The sequence below is a fragment of the Marmota monax genome, unplaced genomic scaffold (genome assembly GCF_021218885.2).
Source record: "Marmota monax isolate L192 unplaced genomic scaffold, Marmota_monax_Labrador192_F-V1.1 WCK01_AAM20220418_F8-fsc00022, whole genome shotgun sequence".
NCBI lineage: Eukaryota > Metazoa > Chordata > Mammalia > Rodentia > Sciuridae > Marmota > Marmota monax.
The window spans coordinates 20276604-20302901 of record NW_026695215.1 but is presented as its reverse complement, the minus strand read 5'-3'; the positions used below and the strand labels follow the sequence as shown (position 1 = coordinate 20302901).

The 26298-nt window shown below is 45.5% G+C and overlaps 1 protein-coding gene across 1 annotated transcript in view; it reads left to right on the top strand.

The window, feature by feature from the left end:
* Ephb1 (EPH receptor B1) overlaps positions 1 to 26298 on the top strand; it is a 419708-nt gene that overhangs the window by 349961 nt on the left and 43449 nt on the right. Inside the window, exons 10-12 of the mRNA XM_046431643.2 lie at positions 5372 to 5494; positions 17032 to 17279; positions 24581 to 24796. Coding sequence (XP_046287599.1) covers positions 5372 to 5494; positions 17032 to 17279; positions 24581 to 24796 — 587 coding nt within the window. The remainder of the gene's footprint in view (positions 1 to 5371; positions 5495 to 17031; positions 17280 to 24580; positions 24797 to 26298) is intronic.

Genomic DNA, 26298 nt, shown 5'->3' with positions numbered 1-26298 from the left:
TTAGGTGAGTCACAAAGATAGCAAAGTCAGCCTTGGATACAGAATGAGGAACAAGGAGAACACTTTCCCCACTTCCTCATGACCGTCAAAACCCCCTGGGACACAAAGATATTAATGACTGAAACCAACCTAAGGCACGCTTTCTCTGAAACCATCCTGTGGGATTCTAGGAATCCTTTACCAGCTGGTGGCCATCTGACTCTTCCTGGCACCCCTGAAGCCTCCTGGTCAATGTAGTGTCCACTGACCCACAAGATGTCCATGGTACTGATTTTGTACTTTCTGATGCACAAGATGCCTGTATGGGAGCAGCTTCCTCCCTTGAGCGTTTAGTTTCCAAATATCACCTTCTGTTTAGAACTAGTCCTTTCTCAGCTCACTCTACTTTTCTCTGAGGCTCTGGCACTTGTAAAGGGCCTTACTGATTTTTCAAATTGCCCATATATGACTTTTAGTCTCCCCAGTGTTTGTCCAGCCATTTCTTTTTGAGAGCGTTCTGATCTACTGATGCAGGGCCTCTTCGGCTTCCTACCATGCAAGAAGGTCCAGACAGTGGCTACGTCATTCTCCCCAAGCCTAAAATATGTAAAGCCTTGGTTCACGTTTAAGATCTCTCAGTTCTCCTAGGATAAGGATGGACCTTTAAGGCTTTAGGCAAAACAAGCTGCAACCCCAGCCACAGTAAGTTGGTTCTGAGGTCAAAGAATGAGCATGTCTGCAATTAGATCTTTTAATATAAATTAGTAGACTAAGAGACTGCAAAGTAAGTTTATTTTTTTCCCTTTCTCGAGACACTAGCATTCAAACATTTAAATCTACACATACCACTTCTGAGTGAAAAATATGTGAATGATGATAAAAAGAAACTGTAAACTATTACAAATGTCAACCATATTCATATTAATAATAAAATAATGTGAAATATTGTCCAGATTTTATAAAATGACTTGCACTGTAGAGATAGAGAACCTCTGATATCATCGTTATTGCCACTGGTAATATTTCCCCAACATTCACACTCTGAGAACATCTTCTGAGTCCCGTCTCCCCGTGTTTGGCTGAGCTCGGCTCCGCAGCTGACTCGAATTCCTTGTTCACTGTCTGGTGATTCATTACACTAAATACCATTTTCCTGATAATTAAAAACTGCTCACTGGCAAGTGGGAGCAGGAACAGGCTGATGCGGGATTTATGCAGAAACACAAAATGAACCAAAAGACAAATGACCTGTTCCGCCTAGCTAAAGGCATTTTTTTTCCCCCCTCATCATCTTCTGGGACTTGAGGAAGGCTAGCTGTACTGTGGGAGAGAGGTCTGGGGAGGCGTGTTACTCTGCGATGAGGTGGGTGCTGGGGGAACCATACCATTGCATGCACGTGCTTCGCGAAATCCGTCTCCTGATGTAGAGCGCACAGACCCTGTCCGCAGCCAGAGAGCTGGGCCAGAGCCTTAGGAGAAAAATCCTGAGAGGAGCCACGTGCTAGACCTTGACTTCACTTTTCCAGTTTCCCTTCCTCCTTGTGATACTGTCTTCAATTTTAAGGAAAATAAGGATTGATTCCAACTACCTCATAGAAGTGGCAGTTAGGATGTTTTTTTTTTGATGACATTGCATTGCATCACCACTCCTGGGCTTCCAGAAGCTTCCTTAGCTTTCGATGAAAGGCCTCAGTGATGATCAAAGCTGAAGGTCCTAGAACAGCAACCATGACCTTCCACATATGCACACGCACACATGCACACACCCGCACACATGCACACACTCACACACACACACACCCCCTTGATTCTGCAAGCCAGCAAGGTATCGGACTCTCTTTGTGAGCGAACTACACCCATGATCACAGAGTGAACTGTCCCCCATTTGGTGACACTCAGTCCCACATTACTGGCCTCAAGCATAGAGGCGCCATCAAGAGATGAGCCCTCTCCCTTCTGGGAATAGCTCCTTCTCCACACTGGCTAGGGCCAATATCCGTAAAGCTCATTAACACAGAATCCCTTCCCATTCATCCTCATATATGTCTTTACTTGCAAACCATCCATTACAGCACATTCTAGATTGTTTAATTAGTTTCTGTGGAAGAGCTCCTGTAGGACAGCTTAGCATACATCTTTAAAAGCCCTTGATCTAAAATAACAAGGTAGTTATTTTTAAAGTAACTAATATAACCCTAAGCGGCTTACATCCCCCCCCACTGCCCACCCCACCTCGCTCCCTCTTCCCACCTCCCCAATGGCTTCCTAGAACAATTTACTGATAACGGTAATGAGTCTATTCGTCAAGGAGTCATCACCATACGTCAGGCACGGTGCTGGGCCTGCCGCTTGCAATAGGGTCTTCGCTTTCACAGCCACCCTGGGAGGGAGGTATCCCTCCCCTCACTGGCAGAGGAGAAAACCATTCTAAAATATGGATATAGACTAGTGTGTCGTGCAGGGCTAGCAAAAGTCTTTTGGAGATCTGATTCACCTAGGGCCCGAGCACCTAGCTCTTTCCCTCTTCTCATGTGGCACAGAACCAGGGAGAAGTGACAGCTTGTTGATGCTGACCTGCTGTCCCTGTTGCATTTTGAGTGTGTCTGCTATTGCATTGTCAACCACCCTCACCCCTCCAGTGCCCACTGGCTGGCTTCCACCTGCAGCCATCTGGTTTCTTTGCCTGGCTGCTTCCTCTGGCCTTGGAGCCTCCCGCCCCCTTGCACAGCAGGCCAGGTGGCCCCTGACCAGTGATTTATGGGAATTGGTGTGGAAATCCCTCAACTGCTTTGACCCTCAGGCTGGGCCAACTCTGAAGCTTCTGCACACCTATACTGGCTTCAGAACTTCCCCAGGGAGGTGAAGCCTGTTTCAGGGACTACAGTGACCAGTGGCTTAGGGACACGCTTCAGTTCTGCCTCTTACCTTGCTTAATTCCTTTCTACCCTCAGGGACTTCCTAGAATCACTTCTCAGATAAGCAAATGGCTTTCAAAACCTCATCTCAAGGATTGTTTCTGGGGGACCCAAAGTGAACTTGAAGCAGCCTCGAGATGCTGATCGGGGATCTTTATACACTTTCAATCTGGTTCCATTTGTTCTTTTTGTTTTGGGGGGTTTTTGTTTATTTGTTTGTTTGGTACTGGGAGTTAAACCAAGGGGCACTCTAACCCCTGAGCTACATTCCCAGATACTTTTATTTTGAGACAGCATGTCCCTAAGTTGCTGAGGGTCTAAGTTGCCAAGTTGCTGAGGCTGGCCTCAAACTTTCGATCCTCCTGCCTCTGTCTCCAGAGTCACTGGGATTTACAGGTGTGTGTAATCTCACTGTGTAAGGCTGGTCCCATTAATCCTCGCTCTTTACTTGTTCTGTATAAGTGAGAAGGTGACGACACCTCTATCTATGTTTGCCATTTGTCTACTGATACCAGAGCAGAAGCTGTCACTCCTGCATGCACACATATTCACAGGCTCCTCTCACCAGCCCCCCCAGGAAGTAGAACATTCTAGATGAAGGTGAGGATCTCTATATTTCCTTTGTCCAAATTTTAGTTGGTGCATTCCAGTGTCATTCCCCAGGCCTCCCAGGAACGTTCTACAATGGTGTTTACCACTCTGAAACAAGCCATCCTGCGTGCCAGGAGTGATTTTACTTAACGACTAGCAATAGACCAGCTTTCCAGAGCAGCCCTTCTCCTGGACAGGGCACCTGGCTGTACTGGGCTTTAACTCGTGTGTGTGTGTGTGTGTGTATGTGTGTGTTTGTGTGTGTGTGTGTGTTACTAGGGATTGAACCCAGGACCTTGCACATACTTGGCAAGCACCCTACCATTGAGCTACACCACAGCCCTTCTGTTTGGTTTTTAAAAACCTCCCCTCATTTTTTTTCCCCTGTTGTATTTGGACTTCAAATCTTTGAGTGATTCAGTGAAAAGGGGACATTATTTACTTCTTTATTTTCAGTGCTGGGCACTCTACCACTGACTATGTTCCCAGCCTTTTTTATTTTTGTTTTGAAACAGGGTCTCACTAAGTTGCTGAGATGTCCTCCTACCTCAGCCTCCCAAGTGGCTGGGATTACCGGTGTGCACCACTGCACCTGCTAAATCAACATTAATTTGGACAGCTATCAGAGGCTTTTCAGAAGGATAATGTCAGAACTAGAGTGTAGGTGAAGGTCTAGGAGACACTAGAGAATAAACTCAAAAGTTTGGGCTGGCTGGGATGGGTGAGGCATTGAGATGAGCTCACAGAACCTTGTGGTCCAGCCTCCGCCTGAGGTCCCCACCATGGGGATGGAGCAGTGTGGCTTCTTCAGACTCACCTGCCCCTGCTGACCTGACTCCCTCATGACACAGCAGCAGCTGGCAGGAAATCTCTTCCCCAGGATGCAACACTCTGCCATGTCATTTTGGCTTCCAGAGTCCCCGCCCTCCCACCACCCACCACCACCACAATTTCTATACTTCGCTTAATGATACATAAAACATGTTGAAAAATGACATTGGGAACGAATCTATTTGTTTCTTGGGTTCCATTTACTTTTATTTTTTTGGCCCCTCTCCTCTACTCTTTGAATGTTTTTCTCTGCAATGACGATTCTCTATTTTGTCCCCAAGCATGCCTATCTATCTTGCCACTGTATACATCAGTGACAAGGTCTATATTCCTTTATGTATTTCTCATCTACCATTTTATTCGTTTTTCATACTTCAGTGTGTCTGAAGGCAGGGGGTTTCAATTACCATTTTTCTTTCATTCCACCCCATTTTTTCTATGTAGACTTTGCTCTTTTCCTCGATTAGTATTTTCTAAGCTTCTCTCTTCCCATTTTCTCTTCTGGGTGTACTGTCTCGGCACTTCCATCTTGAGAGTTTTCTAACAGCAATTTCTTTCTGTTTTTAAAAATCCATCCTCATCCCTCTTGTGGCCCTGGACCACAGCCGTCAGTTATAACCTTAACTGTGGCCTCCACTCAGGGAAGTTGTCAAGTTGATAAATATTGATATCTACCCTACCATTTTACCACCACTTTTCCGCTAATGCATTTGGTTGGCATCAATCAGCTTCTTTGCCTTCTGTGAGCGCCCGGTGTGGGAACTGGTCCCGATCTGTCATTTATAAGTAATCTGTTCCACATTTCATTGAGAGCTCAGAAAGGGAAGAAAACATGGAGGAGAAGTAAAGGACAGAGAACCAGGCTAGAGTGGCCCAGAGGGAAGGGAGACGGGGAGGTCCAGCTAGACACGGGGTGGGGACAGTGGCAGGCTGCAGCCTGGCATAGAGAGAAGAGGCCTTCTCAGGAACGCCCCTGGCGCTGGGAACATCAGCAGTGTCTTAGTGACGACCCTGTCCTCTTTGGGAATGTTAACCTACTTATCTCCTCCAATAAGGCTCCCCAGGGATGAAGATCTACATTGACCCCTTCACTTACGAGGACCCCAACGAAGCTGTCCGGGAGTTTGCCAAGGAGATTGATGTATCTTTTGTGAAAATCGAAGAGGTCATCGGAGCAGGTATGGCTCTCCCCTCCCCTCGTCTCTGTCCTCTTGGTGTCCCAACATCTTCTTCCCACCACTGTAGGTGTTTTCTTTCAGCTTCAAAAAGTCATCCGGTTGGGAAGAGAGCTTCTACCTTTCTCCTCAGAAGATGAATCGGGACCATCGACAATGTGTTTCTAGGACAGAGAGAGAACATCACTTAGAATCTTTCAGGGGCCTTGATCACAGTGGCTGAGCTTGCCTGGTGGTGCAGAGAAGCTTTCATTTTGAAAAATTCAGAAATAGCTTCAGAAACAGACCACCAAACGCAGATGAGAGAGAGAGATGAAGGAAGCTTGGTCAAGATGACTTGGAAAGAAATAAAAAGTTTTAGAAGCCCAATCTAGTATCCCATTCACCCACGATGATTCCTCAGTGGCTTAGGGCCAGGATATTCTTGCCTATTTGGAGTTCCCTCCTTTTCCTGGGCTCATGCATTTGGAGCCAGACCATGCATTGGAAAAGGAACCCAGCCCAGCATAGAACTAACAGTGCTGAGCCGCTCTCAGGAAATCAGACCTGATCTAGAATACTCATCTTTCTTCAATGGATTCATTCGTGAATGGACTTATGACACCTCATCAGTGTAAATGATATAAAACATCTCAAAACGTGATTACAAATGATCTCTTTGCAATCTCTTAGAAATCTTCTTAAAAAAATATATTTGATTCCTGTCCCCGTCCCTTGCTTTTATTTTCTACTACAACATTCTTTGTCTTTTCTTTCTCCTCATGGTCATTAGCCATTGTTCAGGCTCTCTTCACTAACGTGCTCTTGGTTCCACAGGGTTTTTATTCATAGCACTCTTTGGAAAAACCAAAGAGTGGCATCTCCCAACAATATTTCAACCCAGTCAAATATGTTCAGGCAAAGACGTCGACAGACACTTCATATATTATCTTTAGGGGGATTATTACCATTCTTCGACTCACTGCCTCTCTTAATGCACTGAAAGGTCAAAAAGCCATCTGTGAAATTGGAAGTCACATTTCAAAGCCTGCCCCATTAGGCCACCATTTTCATGCTCCGGTCTCCCTCTTGAGGAGCTTGGTCTGGGACTCTGTGCTTTCTTCAGCCTCACTGTGGTAGGTGCTGGGACTCGGTCAGGACACATCACCCACTCAGGAGTTCCAGCCACCGACCAGAATCTGAACCACAGGAGTCTATACGCCTTTCCCGTGGACTGTCATTAACTATGCTGCTGAACCACGACCTTCACTTCTGCGCAGATGATTCTCTCTTCCTCCTTAGACGTTGACATATTTAAGGATCATGCCTTGGAAGGCTGCTTAGCAGATAAATTGGATTCCTCTGAGGGGCTCAGATTTCTCTAGTAAACTTGAAAGAGTGTTTGGGGAGGCGGGTTTTCAGCCCTGCGCTCTGTTTGCCCGCGTTATTAATTGTTGTTATGGCTGGTGGTAATGGTGCCAGTGATTTTAATGTTGTTATTTATGTCGTGTGCTTAGGAGTGATGTGCTCAGGACCGCATTTCATCCCCCACGCCAGCCCCTTCCTGCCTTTGTCAGGGAGGAGTGAAGAGCCTTCTCACTTTATGGCCCTGCAGGGAGCTTCAATTTGGGGTGAGCTCGCTAATGGTTGGATGCCCCTAAAGGGACAATTGATAGTCCTGCTCCATCCTGCACCTTCCATTTGTGCGTAGCATCTGCCAGCACTGTGGTGTTAGTGTGTAGTGCTCAAAGGCGGTCCGTCTTCTCCGTGGCTCACTTGGCATTGTGGAGCATTGGGTTGAGCAATTTATGTGACACCTAGCAGCGTGGCATGAATATCTGTGCTCAGTTGCTGCTGACCACCCTCCACCACAGCCCCATCTCCCTGTGATCCAGAACCATCCCAGAGCGAATCCCCCACCGATGGGTACCCACGGTGCATAACCTGATGCGATTTTAACACCAGACACCCTTGGCTGGAATCCATCTCCTCTGCCATGGCTCTCCCCTCCCCCACACCCTGCCTCCCTGAGACCAGTTCCACTGATAGAGCTGGTGCAAAGGTCAAGTAAGAGAATATTTTTTTTCCCAAGATAAGATTTGTACAACGTAATGGGCGATCAGCCACCTGGAAGATTTGGAACAGGAGTAAAAACTTGGTGGTATTATTAAAAAAAAAAAAAAAACAGAACCAAAAAAAAAAAAGTGGAAGAATCAGATGTCATTTATTCTTTCTTCCCTTCCCTCTCCTTCCTTCCTCCCTTCTTTCTGCTCACCTTCTCTCAACAAACTTTTACTGGCTATTTCTTACTCCCTCATGTGAGGTCCCACAAATGAACAAAGAGCTTTGCCCCTCCAAGGTCTGGTGGCCTCCGTGGTAAACAGGCAGGAATCCACAGCACAGGCTTCTGCACACAGGGCAGAGTTCAGCTGCTTGTTCTAGGAGGAGCAGGGGGATCAGGAAAGCTCCACAAAGGTTGAAAATTTGTAGAAGAAAATAAGTTTTTGTGAGATGCATTAGAAAAAAAAAATAGGTTAGTGACAGAAAAGGAAAATGAAATGGTTCAAGGAGGAAGGCACACCTGTGCCGGCTGTTGTGTGTATCTCTGGCCAGGCCGCTGTCCAGGGGTGTGCTGGGGCTCTACATCAGCCAGGGCAGAAGTATTTACACCATGGGAATTGGCAGGTATGACAGATTCTGGAGGGCTGATGGCTGAGCACTTACCAGCAGGTCTCTACCCTCTTGACTGTACAGTTACTTCAGAGAGGTTGCAGAGGCTTGTGCCTCCTGCATATGGAGTCAGAGAAGAGAGCTGTGTTTGCTGTAGGAGGGGTTCCGTTTGGACTCTGAGAAGCTCCTCATTCATTAGATGTTGCATCTGAGCCTGTGACCTTGATGGGTGCTGGAAAAGTACACTGATGCCTAACAGTCCCTGCCATGCACATCCAGCACACAGATGGTCACACACTCATCACGAGTTGAGGGGAGAGGCTGAGACTGAGGTGAGGGGCCCAGAGAACACATAGCCCTGGAGAGGGGAAAAGAGACTTGATGGAAGGGAGGACTCAGGTCATGGGGACTTGAGTGGCTCCTAAGGATGGGCTGAGAAGGAAGAGAGAAGGTTGCTGGGGAGGAGTTTTCTGAAGAATCAGGTTGGCCTAGAGGCCCGGAAGCTGTGGTGTGCATTTTATCCTGTGGAAAACAGATTTCAGAGCAGGGTGGGAAATAGGATGGGGTATGGGGGGCCCAATAGGATACATTCTGGGCTGAGAAGGTGATAGGAAGGGTGAGCAAACTCTCCCATGCCCAGGGATCCTTCTTGGGGCTTAGCTTGGGTGTGAGGAAGAGCGTTTGGAGTGGCTGTTGGGATCAAGGACAGAGGCTGCACTGAGGTCAAACTAGGGGTCACCCAACAGGGCAAATAGAGAGACTAGTGGGCTTGGTGACTAGAATCCACAGGGACAGGTGGCATGGAAGCACCTTCAAGGCAGAGGTAGGCTTCCCAGCACCCAGGGTGTGGAGAGTGACCATTGTGCATGTAAGTGAGGTCAATGAAGAAAAATCTAGAATCTATGACACTGAATAAGTTCATCAATTGCCCAAGTGTCTCCTAAGGTTATAGAGGATGTTGAACAAAGGAATAAAAAAGTAGGAATTGTGAGCCAGGTGTGACACCCACCAAGAAAACTGAATAATTATTATTATTATTATTTTTAATGGCTTGGCTTTTTATTTTTGAGAGAGAGAGAATTTTTTAATATTTATTTTTTAGTTTTCGGTGGACATAACATCTTTATTTTATTTTTATGTGGTGCTGAGGATAGAACCCAGCACCCCGCGCATGCCAAGCAAGCCCGCTACCGCTTGAGCCACATCCCCAGCCCCTGAATAATTATTCACTGATCCTTATGCAATTATTTGTTTAATGTCCACCTTTCCTTATGAGGTTCAAGGTTCCAAAGAAGCGAGAGAACATAGGTATTTGTCTTAGTCTGGGACCTGGCCTACTGTGTGGCTTAGTTGCTCAATTAAATACTTGTTGTATATGGGGTTGAAAATAATTCCTTAAGAGGAAACTATAGCAAAAATAAAAATCTGGATAGCTAGGTAGAGTTTGAGAGAATGAGGAGAGGCTAGAGACATAGACTGTGGTCATGAGTTGTTTGGTGCTCCAAAAGTAGCCCAGTGAGGGAAGGAAAGCCAGCCCTTCCCTTCTCCCTGTGGATAATAGCGTCGATTGCATTATCTTTGGAGAGGCTAAGAGTCCACCCTCATGTCTTCAGAAAATATTAGCTCATTGTTTCCATGAGTCTGACTAAGGAATCACCTGAAAGGCCAGCTTCAATGCACTGATTAATTTTGAGCAGTAGGATCAGCAGATCTACCCAGAGAATAAACCAGGGCTGCTGTGTGTGAGATCGGTCCCTACGGTATGACACTCCCGTGTTGTGCAGTGTGCGACCCGTATCACTGTATGCAGCAGCCTGATCATGACTGTCAAGTTCATGAAACATACATAGAGGTGTCACCAGAATTTATTAATTAATGAATACATTCTCCTCCTCTGACTCAAGCAGCTACCAGTTCAGAACTTCCACCTTGGCTGATCACAAGGGACAAGGGGTCTTGCAATGAAAGGGCTGGGTAAGGACAGTTGGGATGAAGGAATGTGTGCTATGTCCAGAGGTGGGAAAAGAGTCACCATTGGAGGTCAGCCAAGGCCCGGCAGGTCTTTCCTTGAAGAGGATGGGTTTCCTTAGGAAATATGTGGTACAAAAGTCACCTGCCAGCCTGACTCTCCTAGGGTCATTCAGAGTGAAGACAGACAGCCTGGTTGTTCTAGAATAAGAAATCACATCAATATCTCCAGAAATGATAATTAAAGTGCTGGAAACAGCCAGCCTGTGCTGGACCCTCTCTGTGTGCCTTGTACTACCTTGCGTACTTCATTGGCATCATTTTGTTTAACCCTCATGGTATCCCCACGTGTCTGAGTTTATGTTTGTGTGTATGTGTATTTTTTTTTTAACTGGTGAGTTGATCAACATTCAGAGGATAGCTTGCTCTAAAGGGCGTTCTGCCGCTCAAGTTAATGATACAGTTAAAATTTAAACCCGGATGTAGCTGCTCTGGATCTGATGAAAGTAACCCCTACACACACTGCCACTTTGGTTGCTGTGGAAAAGAGCAGCTAAATACACAGTCATTGCTTTTGATGCTAAACTCTGTTGAGCAGTTTGGAATACCCAAGCCTCCTTGCTGGGAATTATGATACTGCCTTAGAATTCATTATCCCCATATGGTAGCGCTGTAAGGAGCTAAGAGGAAAAAAAGTTTATTTTTCCTTCACCATGATGGACAGCCATCATGGCTAACAAAACCAGGTCTCCTCCCAGGTCGACCTCCTCCAATAGCCTGGTTAGTGGGCATCTGGGGAACTTGGCTGGAAGGATGAAGACGGTGGTGATCAATTAGTGATGTCTGTCCTCCATGCAGGGTCAGGAGCTGATGGAATGTGTGTCAAGGTCGTACTATCAAAGGCTTAGCCCTAATCTTCTTGCACCGGCTCGTGGATTCAAACTTGCTAAACATCATTCTTAAAAACCTTGTTTAAATGTATTCTTTAAAAGTTCCATAGCTGGTGTGAGCCTGAATTAGTAACTCGAAACTCAGGTTTCCTTTTTTTCCCCCCCAAGGCAGTTTGTGACTTCAAAATGCTGGAGAGAGAGAGAGAGAGAGAGAGAGAGGAAGAAAAGGAGAGGAGAGGAGAGAGGGAGGGAGGGAGAGCAATTGTGTGTAGATTCATGCTGCACAGAGCCAAAAGCTACTGCTCAAAATACCTGCTGGCAGGTTGGATGTTTCATTTTCAAAAATTGAAAATTCTTTCCTTCTGATTTTATATATAATAGTTGAGGCATTGAACATAGCTGAACCACTTTCTCTCTCTTCCTCATTTTGTTAAGGAAGGTTGGAAAGAGGTATTGGCAAGGAGTTGAAACTCGTAGAGAATAATCTCAGCAGCTGTGTGGGAGGACAATCATAGAAGCTGGAAGTCCCCCAGGGCACTGGTTTCAAACTTGATTCAGATGTTAGACTCAAGAGGAAGCAGGTTCAAGCCCAGACCCAAAGGCCCCACCTACCAAGCTTCCAATCCAGCAGGTCTACTGGGGCTCAGGAGAGCATTTTCCCTTCCTTCCTTCCTTCCTTCCTTCCTTCCTTCCTTCCTTCCTTCCTTCCTTCCTTCCCTCCCTCCCTCCCTCCCCAGGGATTAAACCCAGGGGTACTCAACCACTGAGCCACATCCCCAGTCCTTTTTATTTTATTTTTTTTATTTTGAGACAGGGTCTCACTAAGTTGCTTAGGGCCTTGCTAAATTGCTGAGGCTTTCCTTCAACTTGGGATCCACTTGCCTCAACCTCCAGAGCTGCTGGGATTACAGGTGTGCACCACCCACACCTGGCAGAACTGCATTTTCTAACAAGTTCCTAGCTGCTAGCTTCCTAGCTGCTGAGCGTGGACCACACTTTGAGAACCACTGCTGAGTGTCCCTGACTGGCTTGAAGTCAGAGCTATTCCCTAACCAACTCCATGTTCAGCTATGGGAGAGAACCCAGGGTCAGGTGCAAAGATGCATGCCAATTCAAAGTCCACCCAGACCAAAATTAGTCTGGCTACATTCTCTGCGGGTGAGAATCTCCCTGAAGAGAATCAACCACCACTACTACTACCTGGCAGAATCATTTCCTATAAGCATCCATTTTAAATGTAAAGTTAATGCTTTATTTATTGAAATTATTTTTAGGTATTAATCATTTTTATTTTTAAAAAAAATGAAAAATTAGAGCCATGATAGGGAGTTCATATGAAAGGAAAGTTTTTAAGAGTCCAGATCATGCCAAATCAAGGCACCATAGGGGGTCAAGTTCTGGCACCAATTACAGTTATCAAAAAGCAATGAATGGTGCTGAAGCAATTGAAAAGCCCAGCAATAAAGTTCACCAATTGCAAAAAAAAAAAAAAAAAGCAATGAATGTTTCTTGAAGCTAGAATTATGAAGCTAAAGGCAAATATTACAGGTGACGGTGACAGCAATTTCTTAGATCCTAAGTGATCCCAAATTTGGGTTTTTTTTTCCTATTAATAACACAAATATACCCATTGATTCCCACCTCCCTATGAGACTTTGGAAGTTCCAAAGGGCCAGAAACTCCAGAAATTAGCATCCTGGGTTTACCTGGGGACATCCTCTGTGCCCAAGTACTTGGCAAAGGGACTTCCCAGTGCTCCTGGCAAAAGGCTCAGCTGGATCTTAGATCAGCAACTTTACTCACAAGGCTGCAGAAACCTGATTTTCCTCTCTGTTTCCCTTCATTATCACACACACACACACACACACACACACACACACACGATGCACTACCCTTCCCTTTGTGTTTCGTCTTTTTTTAGTCACCACCACAAGTGTCTTGAACAGTTTTGTCATTTAGACAACACTTTCCCATGGGCTTCTCTACACCCAGCTAAAAAAGACAAGATGGTTTGTTGCTTCTTTTCACTCTAAAGTGATGAGAGAGCTGAGTCTCCTGGAGAAGTGAAGGACCCAGGCAAAGTCATTGCCCCCAGGTGTGGTCTGCAGTCCAAGTGGAGCCTGCTCCTCTGTGCACCATTGGAGATTCCTTCCCAACTGTGCTCAGGGGCCACTTAATTGGCACAGGCAAACACAGCTTCCGAGAGAGACACAGGTATTGAGTGACTTCTATGCAGTTGGTGTGTTGACAATCTGCTGGCTTGGAGAATAAAAAGTCATTTCTTTTGCCAGGCAGGGAAGGAACTAATTTTATAGAATTACTATTCTTTAAGCCATTGCAAAACAGCTGGTTCTAAGGTGACCCTATGACCATCAAGAGTCACCAATGACAAAGCCCACTTTGCCTGCCCAACAAGAGCATGGTTTTGTTTTATAATTTTTATGATGAATCCCCTGCAGAAGATGAGCTTGAAAGCTAACCTATAAGAAGGATGGCACTTGTGACCAGACTGCCACAAAGGTCAATGAAATCACACTTGTCAATCAGAAAAGTAATTTGATCTACCACATTCTATGAAGACCCAACTTTTCAAAGCCACACCCTCCTTGTCTATTTTTCTTCCTTCTTTTCTTCTTTCTCTCAATTCATATTGATAAAGTCCACACCATGTGTCAGTCCCTGTACACTGCAAGGCAGTCTCTGTATGTAAGTTCTGCTTTTAAAAGTATTCAAAGGCATAGAGATAAATTCCCAGAACTTGGGGACTTTGGGCAGTTCAATAATTCATTTGAAATATGCTTGGTTGGCTTAGACCATGGTTCTCAGCTTTGGCTGCACCTCAGGTTCACCTGGGCAGCCAGCCCTGGCCCTGTGTTCAGAAAGGCCCACACTTTGTTTAATGTTTTTCTGTCAGTCTTTCAATTCTTCATAATTTCTGAACAAGGAACCCTGCATTTTTACTTTGCACCAAGCACTGCAAATTATGTGGCTGATCTTGCGAGTAGCTTTTAAATATGTCAATGCCCAGGCTGCACCCAGACCAATTACTTAAAATCTTGAGGTGAGACCCAGCCCTCTGTATTCTGTCAAACACCTCCAGTGCTTGCAGGGGCTAGATGACTTTGAGAATCACTGGTCAGAACAGAATTTCTCAACTAGGGTGTTTATGTGTATGTTGTGGGGAGACATCAGATTCATCCAAAGCATTCTTCCCAACTCTAGGTACAGATGTTTATAAATTGATGAATATTTGGATTCCTTAATACTCTGATCCTACCTAACTTCTAGGCAGGACTTTAGGTGAATCACATCTGTCTTTGAACAGTCTCACTTTCTCTGTTTACTTCTACCTGGGTACTGAGTTGCTGTGATTAGTCACTATATATGAACTGTGTGGATTTGTTCCGTTGGGACATAATGGTCCCTGAACTGAAACTTCTTATCTAGAGACAGAATGATAGGAAAAGAGACCAGCATGAACCACAGCCTTGGCTCTGAGTCACAGCTGTGTGGCTTGGGATTTGATTTCTTTGTGTCTCTTTATTAATTTTTTTTATTAGAGAAATGTGAATAATTATACCCTAGTAGGAGGAGTATTGTGAGGATTGAATGGGACAAGACCTGCAAAATACCTAGCACATAGTAGGTAGTCAATAAATACCTATCTGTGTACTATCTCTTCCAAGAAGAATTAACATACTCTTACCCTCAGCTCTCACCTATACATTTTTCCTAAAGAAAATCATTATTCGGACAACAAGAAAGAAATACTAACCAATATTATTCAATAGTAAACTTATTAAACATGCAATTTCTATTCATTCAGTTCATAATTATTGAATATGTATTAGGTCAAATTTTCACAGGGATAGGTTCCATGTAGGTTTACTACATATACACACAGACCCATATAGAGACATATACATATATCCATGTGACAGCCACCTGTTGTTCAGCAATTTTCTTTAAATTTTGTGCATTTTAACTGCCAAAGTAATGCTTATTATAACAATCTGAACCATACAAAAATAACTATATCAAGTTTTCTAATTTCTAGATTCCCCTCTCATCCCCATCCTTCTACTATAATCATTATTAAAAAATAATTTGAAGTTACAAATAAATTTGCTATGGATTTTCCAGTGTTTCTTTGCATACACACACACACACACACACACACACATACACACACATCTCAAATGGACTCATGGTGCTCACTTTCTATACTTACTTTTCTTCTTCACTTAACAACAGAATGTGGGCATCTTTAGAAGTCCACACTTTATCACCCATCGGTCAGCCCATGAGTGTGCTATTTTACAGCCATTCCCTGGCTTAGTCCCTTTTGTGTGACTATGGAAGAAGTGCATTGAAGATACTTGGACATACAAATTTAAAAGCTGATATTTCTACTTTGAGTTAAAGCAGTGGCCAAGTCTCAGCAGTTTATAATCCAAGACCGGCCAAATAAATAATAACGCTTGTGACATGCCAACTTATGTTGGCAAGCCTGCCACATACCAGGCACTCCAGTGGACGTGCAAGCAATGAACCTAGGAGTCCCAGTCTGACCTCCAGCAATTCAACAAAGCAGCATGTGACTCAAATGTCCAAACCAGTGTTATAAATGATATCCATCTCAGCGTGAGGTCTGGGTTGAAATCTTCCTAATGGTGCTTAAGCCAGCATCTGCTCCAGCCCAATATTCTGTCAAATTCAGTAGACTCTGAAGCAGTTTTATAAAAGTCTAGCAGTTTCCTTCCAATCTTTTTGGTAATAGGAAACAAAAGGAACTCCCAGCTAAATCACACAGGTGATGGGAACTTGCCTTTCTAATGCGGCCAGTAATTTTTCTGATTGCTCACAGTTTGCTCTGTTATTTTCTTCCAGAAATTGAAAATGAAAAAAATAAAGTTTCCCCATCAGAAAACCCTGCTTTCCCTGACAGGCCTTTGACACACATTTCAGTGATGCGATTACAAGTAGATACTTAACTGCTTCCCATGAAAGATCTGGAAGTTACAAAACCAAGGGAAATCATAGAATAACTTTTGAGAGCACATTAAGCAAGATTCAACAGATTTTTTTTTTAAGGCAGCTATGACATAGTGTCACCAGAATCATTTTTACTCTTGGTGATTTTACTGCAGAAGTGTTTAAATGCTGAGGCCCCAATGAAAGTGTGTAACACAAACCCTCTAGGAGAAATCACTTGCCATTTGGAGACCAGGAGTGCGGTTAGCTGACAGCCTCTGGCTGCAGTGCCTTGGCTGTCTATAGGGTCAACCTCATCTTTCCTGCACAGGCCTGATTCTTCCAGGCAGTCCCCAGCCAGTGGCTGAGCCTAGGGGAAGCTGTTAGGGCCTAGCTAGTCCTGGAACATGAGCTCTTTGCTGCAGAATCCCTAGTTAAGTTGGCTGCGAGTCTGTTAGGTCTGCACAGGTCACATCTGCATTATGATCTAGGGTCTCCCTGCCCAATCCTGCTTCCTTCTCCTTTGATCTTTCACAAAGAAACTTCTTCCTTTCCTAACTTGTTCATGTCCACTGTCTGGAGAACCCAATAGACCCAAATGATCTCACAGCAGTGGAGGAACATAGACAATATGGATCTCATTCCAAGGACTACATTACGCAAACACACACCCCATCCCCTGCACCAGGCCCTGCTAAAAATAAATTAGGATTCTGTCAGAGGAAAACTGACCATCTCATTTCAATTACTCAGCTGGGGACACGAATGGAAAAAATTAAGTGTGGGAAAAAAACAAACATAAGTATTCTGAAATTCCACTTTAGTTTCTCCAACTATGTCTAAGAAGCAACATGAGGAACGTATTTTAATATTCCTTTTGTGTTTTGCAGTGAACTGATTAGAGCCGAGACAGCATAGATACAATGAGAGAACACTATTTCAATTTCTGCCACTTGAATCACAATTCCATGTTGAGCGGCACTGCTGTTGATAAGATGCTGCCCCTTGTTCCACAGACTGAGGAGGAAGAGGACACTAATTGCATTCTCTTCGTTGCAGGAGAGTTTGGAGAAGTGTACAAGGGGCGCTTGAAACTGCCAGGCAAGAGGGAAATCTATGTGGCCATCAAGACCCTGAAGGCCGGGTACTCGGAGAAGCAGCGTCGGGACTTCCTGAGCGAGGCGAGCATCATGGGCCAGTTTGACCATCCCAACATCATTCGCCTGGAGGGTGTCGTCACTAAGAGTCGGCCTGTCATGATCATCACTGAGTTCATGGAGAATGGTGCTTTGGATTCTTTCCTCAGGGTAAGAGCAACTCAGGGACAACTCAGGGAGATCTAAGCCTGGGGAGAAGTGACCTGTAAGGATGACCCACCATTCAGACACCACCTGGATCAATGTGGGTGCATGTTGGAGATATCAGCAAGGTTAGCAGTGATTTGTTGCTAAAAACGAGAGAACAAAGGCCGGGCATGGTGGCGCACACCTATAATTCCAGCAGCTCGGGAGGCTAAGGCAGGAGGATCACGAGTTCAAAGCCAGAATCAGCAAAAGTGAGGCACTCAGCAAATCATGAGACCCTATTTCTAAATAAAATACAAAATACGGCTGAGGATGTGGCTGCATGGTCAAATGCCCCTGAGTTCAGTCCTGGGTACCAAAAACAAAAAGGAGAGACAAAAACAGGGCCTTTGGACTCCTCAGAGGGAGGATGTCATGGAGGAGGAAGGGCCTCAGTAAATACCTGTTGGATGAATAAACTGAATGGATCCAACGGTAGCCTTTGGCATTTGTGTGAATCACAGAGATGAAGAGCCCCTTGGTGGCCCTGTATCCCTGTGTGATTCATACAGATGCCTTTCGCCAGCGCCACTGCCCTCCCAGCCTGCTCTCTTCATAGACAGTTACAGATAAAATGGGATATCCTTTTTGAGGCTGAGGCTACTGTCCTCCAGGGAGACACTTCTGGGCAGGGAAGGGGAAGACACTGTCACATGCATCCAGATGTCTTTTCTGGCGCTGATGAAGACTTTTGACTCCCAACCAACCTGCAGCAGAGGTGAGAGAGCCCTGAATGCCTTTTGGTTGGGAGACCTGTTAAAGATTACTGTCAGAATATGCCCCAGAGAGGCCAGGCCCAATTCTTTAGGAGCCACACAAAGGAGGAGTGAGTGGGGAGGGCCCAGGTGCTGGTGTCCAGGGAATGGAAACTGACTGAGACTGCACTGGGGAGCAGGATCTGCCTCAGACCAAGAGGTTCAATGGGATGGCTGGGGAGCCTGAGAGCAGGAGGCCCAGGGGGAGGTACCATCAAAGAAAGGGTGAAGCCTTCTGGGCCAGGACTTCAGGGTGATACCCCAAGAGCAGGCTACAAGCATCACCAAAGCCACCAAGCCTTAGCTGTGGCTGCCGATCAAAGGACCGTTCATTCATAGTCAGTCGTTGAATCAGCGATGGGGTGATTGCTCCAACATGGCCCCACACTGGAGGCTGAACCAATGGAGAAGAAACAAGCATGTTCTAACGCTGTGTAACAAATCACCCCGGACTTCAGTGGCTTAGCACACCAGTGACTTATTTTGCTCATGAACCTGAAATTGGAGCAGAGTTTGTAGGGAGGTGCGTGTACATTTCTGGTCCATGCAGATCCATCTGGAGCACCTTCGGGGTTAAGGCTTGGAATTGTTGGAAGATTCACCCACTCATGTATCTGGCAGTTAATTGATGTCAGTTCTCTGTTCTGAGTGGCCGGCTTCAGCTTCCTTAGGGCAAGCTGGGTCCCAAAAACCAGCATCCCAAGAAGAGAAAATGAAAGCTATATTCTCACCTTTGTAACCTAGCCTCGGAAGTCACATAGTGTCACTTTTACTACAGTGACCAGCCCACCAAGATCCAAGGGGGAAAAATGTTCCCATGTTTTGAAAGCAGGACAGCAACCCAGTATCTTGTTACATTTAAGAGATGGACGATCTTGTTATGTCCACATCACAAAATGCAATCTGCCCCAGGAAGATCCTTTTCCCTGGGGACCTGAGGGCCCAAAGCTTCCAGCTATCACCTACCTGTGTCCTGTTTTTTATTGCCACAGTGGAGCACAGAGCTATCACAGAGAAGGACTTAAATCTCCTATATGTACATGATATCTCATTCACTGCCTTTGTGGCCACATCAGAGCAAGATATGGTCTGTGCTTTCCTAGGGACATTCATTTTGATGGGAGATCTCATGAAGACAATCAAATAAACACAAATAACAGAAGGCAATGTTAGAAGAAAAAGTATTTTCTGGACCAGCCTCAAGACCCTTTCAGGAGTCATTTGTTTCCTACCAGTCACATGACTGTACTCCAGAGAAAGTCACCCCAGGATTGGGGGACTGTGATCAGACTCCTTCCCCAGGATATACGAGGGACAGGGAGATTCATCTCAGAAACCTGTGACAATCAAAACTCCAGACTGCTGCTCCTCCCAGGGCCTGTTTCCATCCGGGTCCCTGGACACAGAGGCATGTTGGACACTAGAGTTTTTCATCATGCTGAGGCCCAGTGTGCAGAGGGAGAAAACCCAGGAGCAAGAAAGAAGCCCAGGAAAACAGAGGTGAGGGCACCGCAAGAAGGGGTGGTGAGAGCAGGCAGTGCCAGGAGCAGAGGGGTGATGAAGCATGTCTCACTCTCGCACCGCATGGAGGCAGGTAATCTATAAATCTAATTTCAGCCTTACTACCGAACCCTGGAGCATAGCAACATTAATTGATGTATCTGCTGCTTGATAAAATTGAAAAAATAGGTCATCAGTTCAGTTCTACAGGGTCCATCTTCTGGGAAGGAGGATAATTTTAGGATCACCACACAGAGAAGAAAGGAAAAGGGTTAGGCCTCTATTCATGCAATCATTTCCTCCAACTTCTGGACATGGCAGCTTTGGAGGGGGGGCCACAGGTCTAGCCCTGGATCAGGGCCACAGGGATCCCGTCAGCACACCAAACATGGCATTTCACCATCCACTGTGTTCCTCCCTTGTTGCAGTACCTAGAAATCCTCACATTCTAGAAGGTTTGGAAACACTCTTATTTTTCAAGCACACACTCATTAGGTGGTTCGTTATTATCAACAGCTTTGGTTCATGACTGAACCAAGGAGTGTAGATCATTTTACACATTCCTAATTAAACATTTCCTCCTTGGCACTGAGATGTGAAGGATTCAATATGGCGGCTCTTTCCTTGTCTAGGAACAATTCCTGAAGCCAGTCAATGTCTTGTGCCTTAGCTAAGAAGGTCAACATGCTCCATGATGCCTCTTTGCCTAAAGCAGGATCCTATCCTTGCTGCTGGTTCATTCACAGATGACCATAACTGGAAGACTCTGAGAAGTCACTGAGTAATGGCAAGCAGGGCTACTTCTTAGCAGGCAAGCTCTTCGTGGGCTGAAGTTGGAAGATAGCAGCCCAGATGCCTTGGCTTCTTCTGTGAGTCACCCTGTGGCCCTACAGCAAGTCTGCTAACTCAATTTTTCAATCTATAAACTAAAGGCATTGAGCTGGAAGAGCTTGAAAGTTCTCTTTCAGTTAAAAAAAAAATCTATGATTCATTCTCTTCAAACAAATCAAATAAGGGTTTCATTTCCTGAAGTGGATTTGTCAATGAAAGTTGAAATACCTAAATCCTTCCTGTCTAATATAAGGGCCAGCAAGTGGCTTCAGTGCTTTTTCAGAAAAGCAATTTCAGCAGAAAGCACTTCATGAAGGGAAGAAATTTTAAATCACTCCGCCTAGGTCTGTATTTCTTCTCTGCACCATTTCTACCATATGCTCAGCACGGAGCCGGGATCTTTCCCAAAGTCTCTAAGAGATCTGTTTGTTGGTGGTGTCTTGTTTTGTTTTGGGGGTCTTGCTTGTTTTGTATGCTGCTATTCAAATCTCTGGAAGTTATACCAATACACTGAGCATGAGACAGTTGAACATGTCAGAGAAATCTTAATATGTTTATATCTTTAGGTTTCACCAAGATATGAATTCAACAGACAGGACTCTGCCTGTGATGATATGTGATTCCCCTGCAGACCGTAAGGAAAATGGGTTGCACATGCCCGAGTCTGCATAGTCCCGTGGATGAGGCACTGACCAGGAGTGAAAGGACAGAGTAGCATCATTAATCAGTTGTGGCCCTTCTCCCTGAGGAGCTTGTGCATGGCCTTCTTCTCCAGCTTTTGAGGGAGCCATTACCAGGCGATCAGAGATGGAATATCAGTGGAGAAGCAATTTGCCATTCCAGATTTAGATTCCTGTTATAACTCAAAGTCACCCAGAGTGATTTAAGGCTGGTCGCATATACTTTCTGGATCTCCTTTATCTTTTCTATCAAAACAATATAACATTGCCTGTCTTGCCTACTGCACAGGATCAGTTTTAAGGCTCAAAACATATTCTATGGAGAGTGACTTGCCATTCACAAGGCAAGTAATGGAAGAGATCGCTATTTGTTGGGCAGGTGGCAGGGGGTATATTACAGATGTCTACCTGTTACCTGTTGAGCTCAAAATGCACTGGGACTGTTTTTTTTTTAAGGGCAGTGGCCCTAGGATATCTCATAGGCATGCCCTGGAAACCAGAGATCTGGCCCCAAGAGCCCTCAGTCACTCTCACCATGCATGTTTGAGGACAGGGATGAGCAGATATGGAGGACATCATGGCCTTTCTGACAGTAGCAGTGACCACCGCTGCCATCTCAGTATTCACAGGTCACTGAGAGAAGACACTTGATGCTCATCAAAACCCTACAACAAATGCTCTCATTTCACATATATGGAAATCACTGCTGTGGAGGTTGGTAACTGGTCCAGGCTCACTCAGCCAGGGAACAGCAGAGCCTGGATCCCACCGGGGTCTTTCTAGCTCTCCAGCCCAGAGAGCTGAGGATGAACCCAGGAGCTGAGGATGCCCGATCTCAATTTTGAAACCAACGAGATAATAAAGCAGCTCTCGGAAACCTCCAGTGACCTGAAGCAGACACACAGACGCACGGCCACACGTGTTTCCAGCATCGCTCCTCTCAAAGTCGCCTACAGCCACCACCCGGGCCCTCCCACAAACGTCAGCTTCTTCAGAGAGGCATTCATTTTTTCAGCACATTGTTGTCTACACACACCGAGAGGAAATAACAAACTGCTTTGGAAAAATACAACCCGTGTGATTTGCAGCTGAGATACATTTTTGTATTCTACAGAAGTTGCATGACAACTGTCGGAGGAGGCAAATCCCCAGGGACCCGCTTGGAGAAAACGCGTGGCGCTAGGGAAAGGCTGGCTAACTGCTTGAGGAGGTGTTGACTGAAGTTCATTAGCGAGAAGGAGGATTCGCCTCACTCGCTGCACATCCAGCTTTCACAGATGGGCACCGGGCGCTGGAAATGCGTCAGAGTTTCCAACAGCAGTTCTGCACGTTTCCTTTGGAAGAAAATGTTACTGAGAAAGCATTCTGGGCAGGTTGGGAGGTGGTTGAGATTTAAGTTAGAAACAGCCTGGGGATGTGGGGTGCCAAACCCAGTATGTTTGGGGGTGCTCCCTCTGGCAGTGGTCTCAGGAAGGAAGAGTTTGCTTCACTCCTCCAATGAATCAGGGGCACATCCCCCAGAAGATGGATGGTGGCTTGCAATCTCCCGGGAGAAAAAGTCTTCTATAGTTCATGCTATTGGTTTTTGGACTTCTTCATTATTGGGGTTTTCTCTAATAAACATGGTATTTTTTAAATAAGTCTATTATGTTTTCTTAGTTTTTTGTTTTGTTTTGCTTAGAAAAATGCTATAGGAGGAATGCATGCATAAATGATGTGTCCACACATGTTTAAATGACATCATGTTACTTGGGGGCCATGTGTAACATCAAGAGCTCTTCATACTGCTTACCCTTTCTGCATTTCATATGAGGACTGTGTGGCGGAAAGTGCGGCTGCCTTTCCCAGGGTCTGTGTTCAGCAGTAACTGACCAGACCCTTGGTGTCCTGCCTCTTCCTACCTCTCCTCTAACCAGAGGATCCCAGTGCCCTGGGTTGTACTATAATTATAGAGCACAACCCATGGCCCTTTGGGGAGCAGCTGAGGCTGGACTAGATGGGAAAAGGTGTTCTTGGCAACATGACCCAGATCCACTGATCTAACCAGTGAGTGCAGAGCTAAGACCTAGCAGTTTGGGGACAGCAGGAAGAAGTCACAGGTACCTAATTGAGGAGTCTGTCTACTCAGGGAAGAGGGCTTCTGAACAAGAAACTGTGAGCCTATCAGTGACCAGAGAGAGGGCATCACTGCAGGCTGGCAGGAGCATGAATAGCAGCATCTCCCATAAGCTAGCAGAGTTCTAAGTGCCAGACACTGTGCATTGAGAGTCTGTCCCTGGTCCCTGTAAAGTAGGTATGGTTATCCTAACATAAAGACTGGAGCTACCTCTAAGGCACGAAGTGCCTTACACATTTAAATTTGAAAACAGAAAGAGGTGTACGAGAAATTCACATAACTTAATTTTGTTGAGTTTTGTTTTCCTTCTCTGTTAAAGTTTTCAGCATTGATAATACTGTAGTGACCACAAGAGGTGGGGCTTCTTGTCCTCAGTGAGCTTACAGTCAAGCAGCACAGACAGACAGGTGGACACAGATCATAAACAAGATTAAAACTTGTGATGTGTGCTAAGAAGAATAATAAGGGCACTCATTGAAAGGTAGTCATCAGGAAATCCTGGTGGTGTTGAAGGAGGGAATAGTTATAAAGATGTCCTCTTCGAAGAAGAGTCATTTAAGAAAAACCAGAAAGAGATGTAGGTACTGATTGTGGGACAAAAACCGAGGAATTGCCAGGCACCGTGGAGCACACCTTTAATTCCAGTGCTTAGGAGGTCAAGGCAGGAGGATCTCGATTTTAAAGCCAGCCTCAGAAAAAGTGTGGCACCAAGCAACTCAGTGAGACCCTGTCTCTAAATAAAATACAAAATGGACTGGGGATGTGGCTCAGTGGTCCAGTGCCCCTGAGTTCAATCCCAAGTACCCTACCCCTCCAATTAAAAAAATAGGGGATGAATGTGTAAGGGCCCTAAGGCAGGAAGAGCTTGGCTGGGGAGCACTGGGGCTGCCAGTCACAGTGGCTTTACTTAGCACCAGTGGGCTGAGGAAGGTAGCAGCTGGTCCCACGGGTCTTATGGACAAACCACTAAGCAGTTTGGAGATTTTCCTTAATGCAATGGGAGGCTATTACAGAGTTTAAGCCAGGGAGTGACATGGCCTGATTTATGTCTTTAAAAGATGGTTCTGGCTGCCGTGGAGAGAATGGATTGTAGCGGGGGCAGGTGCGGGAGGCTGTTCCAGGTGATGGATGGCCATGACTTGGTTGGCATGGTGGCCGTGGAGAGGGAGAGGAGTGGATAGGTTTGAGATGTAATTTGGAGATGAAATTGACAGGGCTTGGCAAGAAGAGAGCTGAGGTTCAAGGAAAGGATGAGGGTGGGGGATGGGGAGGGAAGGGCGGCCGTGAGCTGCGTGCCCGGCAAGCAGCAGGCCACAGCACCTTGGCTTCTGATTAGCCACTGAAGTCTGTCTTGATCTGGATGCCCTTTGTGTCTTACCACAGCAAAACGATGGGCAGTTCACAGTGATACAGCTCGTGGGCATGCTCAGGGGCATTGCTGCTGGCATGAAGTACCTGTCCGAGATGAATTACGTGCACCGGGACCTGGCGGCTAGGAACATTCTGGTCAACAGTAACCTGGTGTGCAAGGTGTCCGATTTTGGCCTCTCCCGCTACCTCCAGGATGACACCTCAGACCCCACCTACACCAGCTCCTTGGTGAGTCCTTCTTGATATTCTCAGGCAAAGCATGGCAGGGCTCAAAGGTGGCTGGGGACCTGTGGCAGGGCGTCTGGGAAGAAATGGACACCTGAGCTGATCTCTTCAAGGAGGGATCCAGAGTCTGGGAGGATCATCCAACTCTGGGGAAATAACAGCAGCCAGTTGTCTGTGGGAACAGTTGACTTTGGAGAACCCATACAGGTGGACAAGGTACCAGAGACATTTGTCACCAGGAAGCACGCTCCAGGCATGGTTGAGGGTTTCAGTCCCCAGATGGGTTGGACTCTGGTCTCCTTCTCTTTTCCCTCTACGTGGCTTCCAGATAGCTTTAAGCACCAGGCACTCGATGAGTACTCCTAAATTGGTATTTCCTGCTGAGCCTCCCCCTCCACATCCCGAGCAGCAATAATCATCTAAATCCAACTGCCTCATCCACACAATTTCATTTAGAATTTTAACAAGTCCAAAATAGACCTCTGGAGCTACTTACCAACAGAGCCTCCCTGGTAGTTGTCACCATTTCACTGGGAATCATCCTTGATTCCCCCCCACCTCCGCCCCGGGCTTGCCATCCCATCCAATCCCTCAGCAACTCCATAGGTTCTTATAGAATCTATGCCTTTCTTCCTCTCTACTGCCACCACCCTGCCACAAACCACCATTCTCTTTTGTCTTAGATTGTTACAGTGACTTCCCAACATGCATCCCTGATTTTCTCTTGTCTCCTTATATCTATTTCCAACAGCATCCAAAGTGATTGGCTTCCCCTCCTCCTTGCCCACCTATCTATCTTTTCTTTAAAATTGCAAATGTGTATTATAAAACATTAAAAGATACAGGGAGGTAAACGCAAAAGAATAACTGATAAATTACAATTCCCCCCAGGCAGGTTCTATCAACTTTTTCCTAAATATTTTAGGCTTTGCTGGCCAAGAGATAAAATAGAGGAGGTTGCATGAATAATTATATAACCCTTTACAATGTAACCCTTTTAAAAGTTATAAACATCATTCTGAGCTCAGAGGCTATAAAAATGTGACCAGCCAGGCTGATGGTCAGGCCAAAGTTCATTAATCCCTGGTGAACTCAGTTTTCAACAGCTAGATGTGTGTCCTTTCACATTCTTCTCTTTGTTTGAAAACTTGAAAGTGTTTATACTTTAAAATTGGGATAATCCTATGCCTATTTCCCTGAATTCTTACGTATCTCTTGGGCATTCTTGCTGCCCCATTGATTTTCACAAACTTTATAAATATTCACCTCTCCCGCGCAGAAATGTGTCTGTCTTCTTGCACCCTTACCAATGCATCCAATAATATCAACGTATCCAAAAATATCTGTTTTCCTTTACATCTTCTTACAGCTCATCATTTGTCCTGAAAGTTTTCTTCATTCACAGGTGCTAAAATATTTCTTAAAGTTTTCTGTACTATTTTATTGCGGAACTATTCTATATTTAAATACTTGGTATAACCAAGATTTATTTATTTTTTCCATTG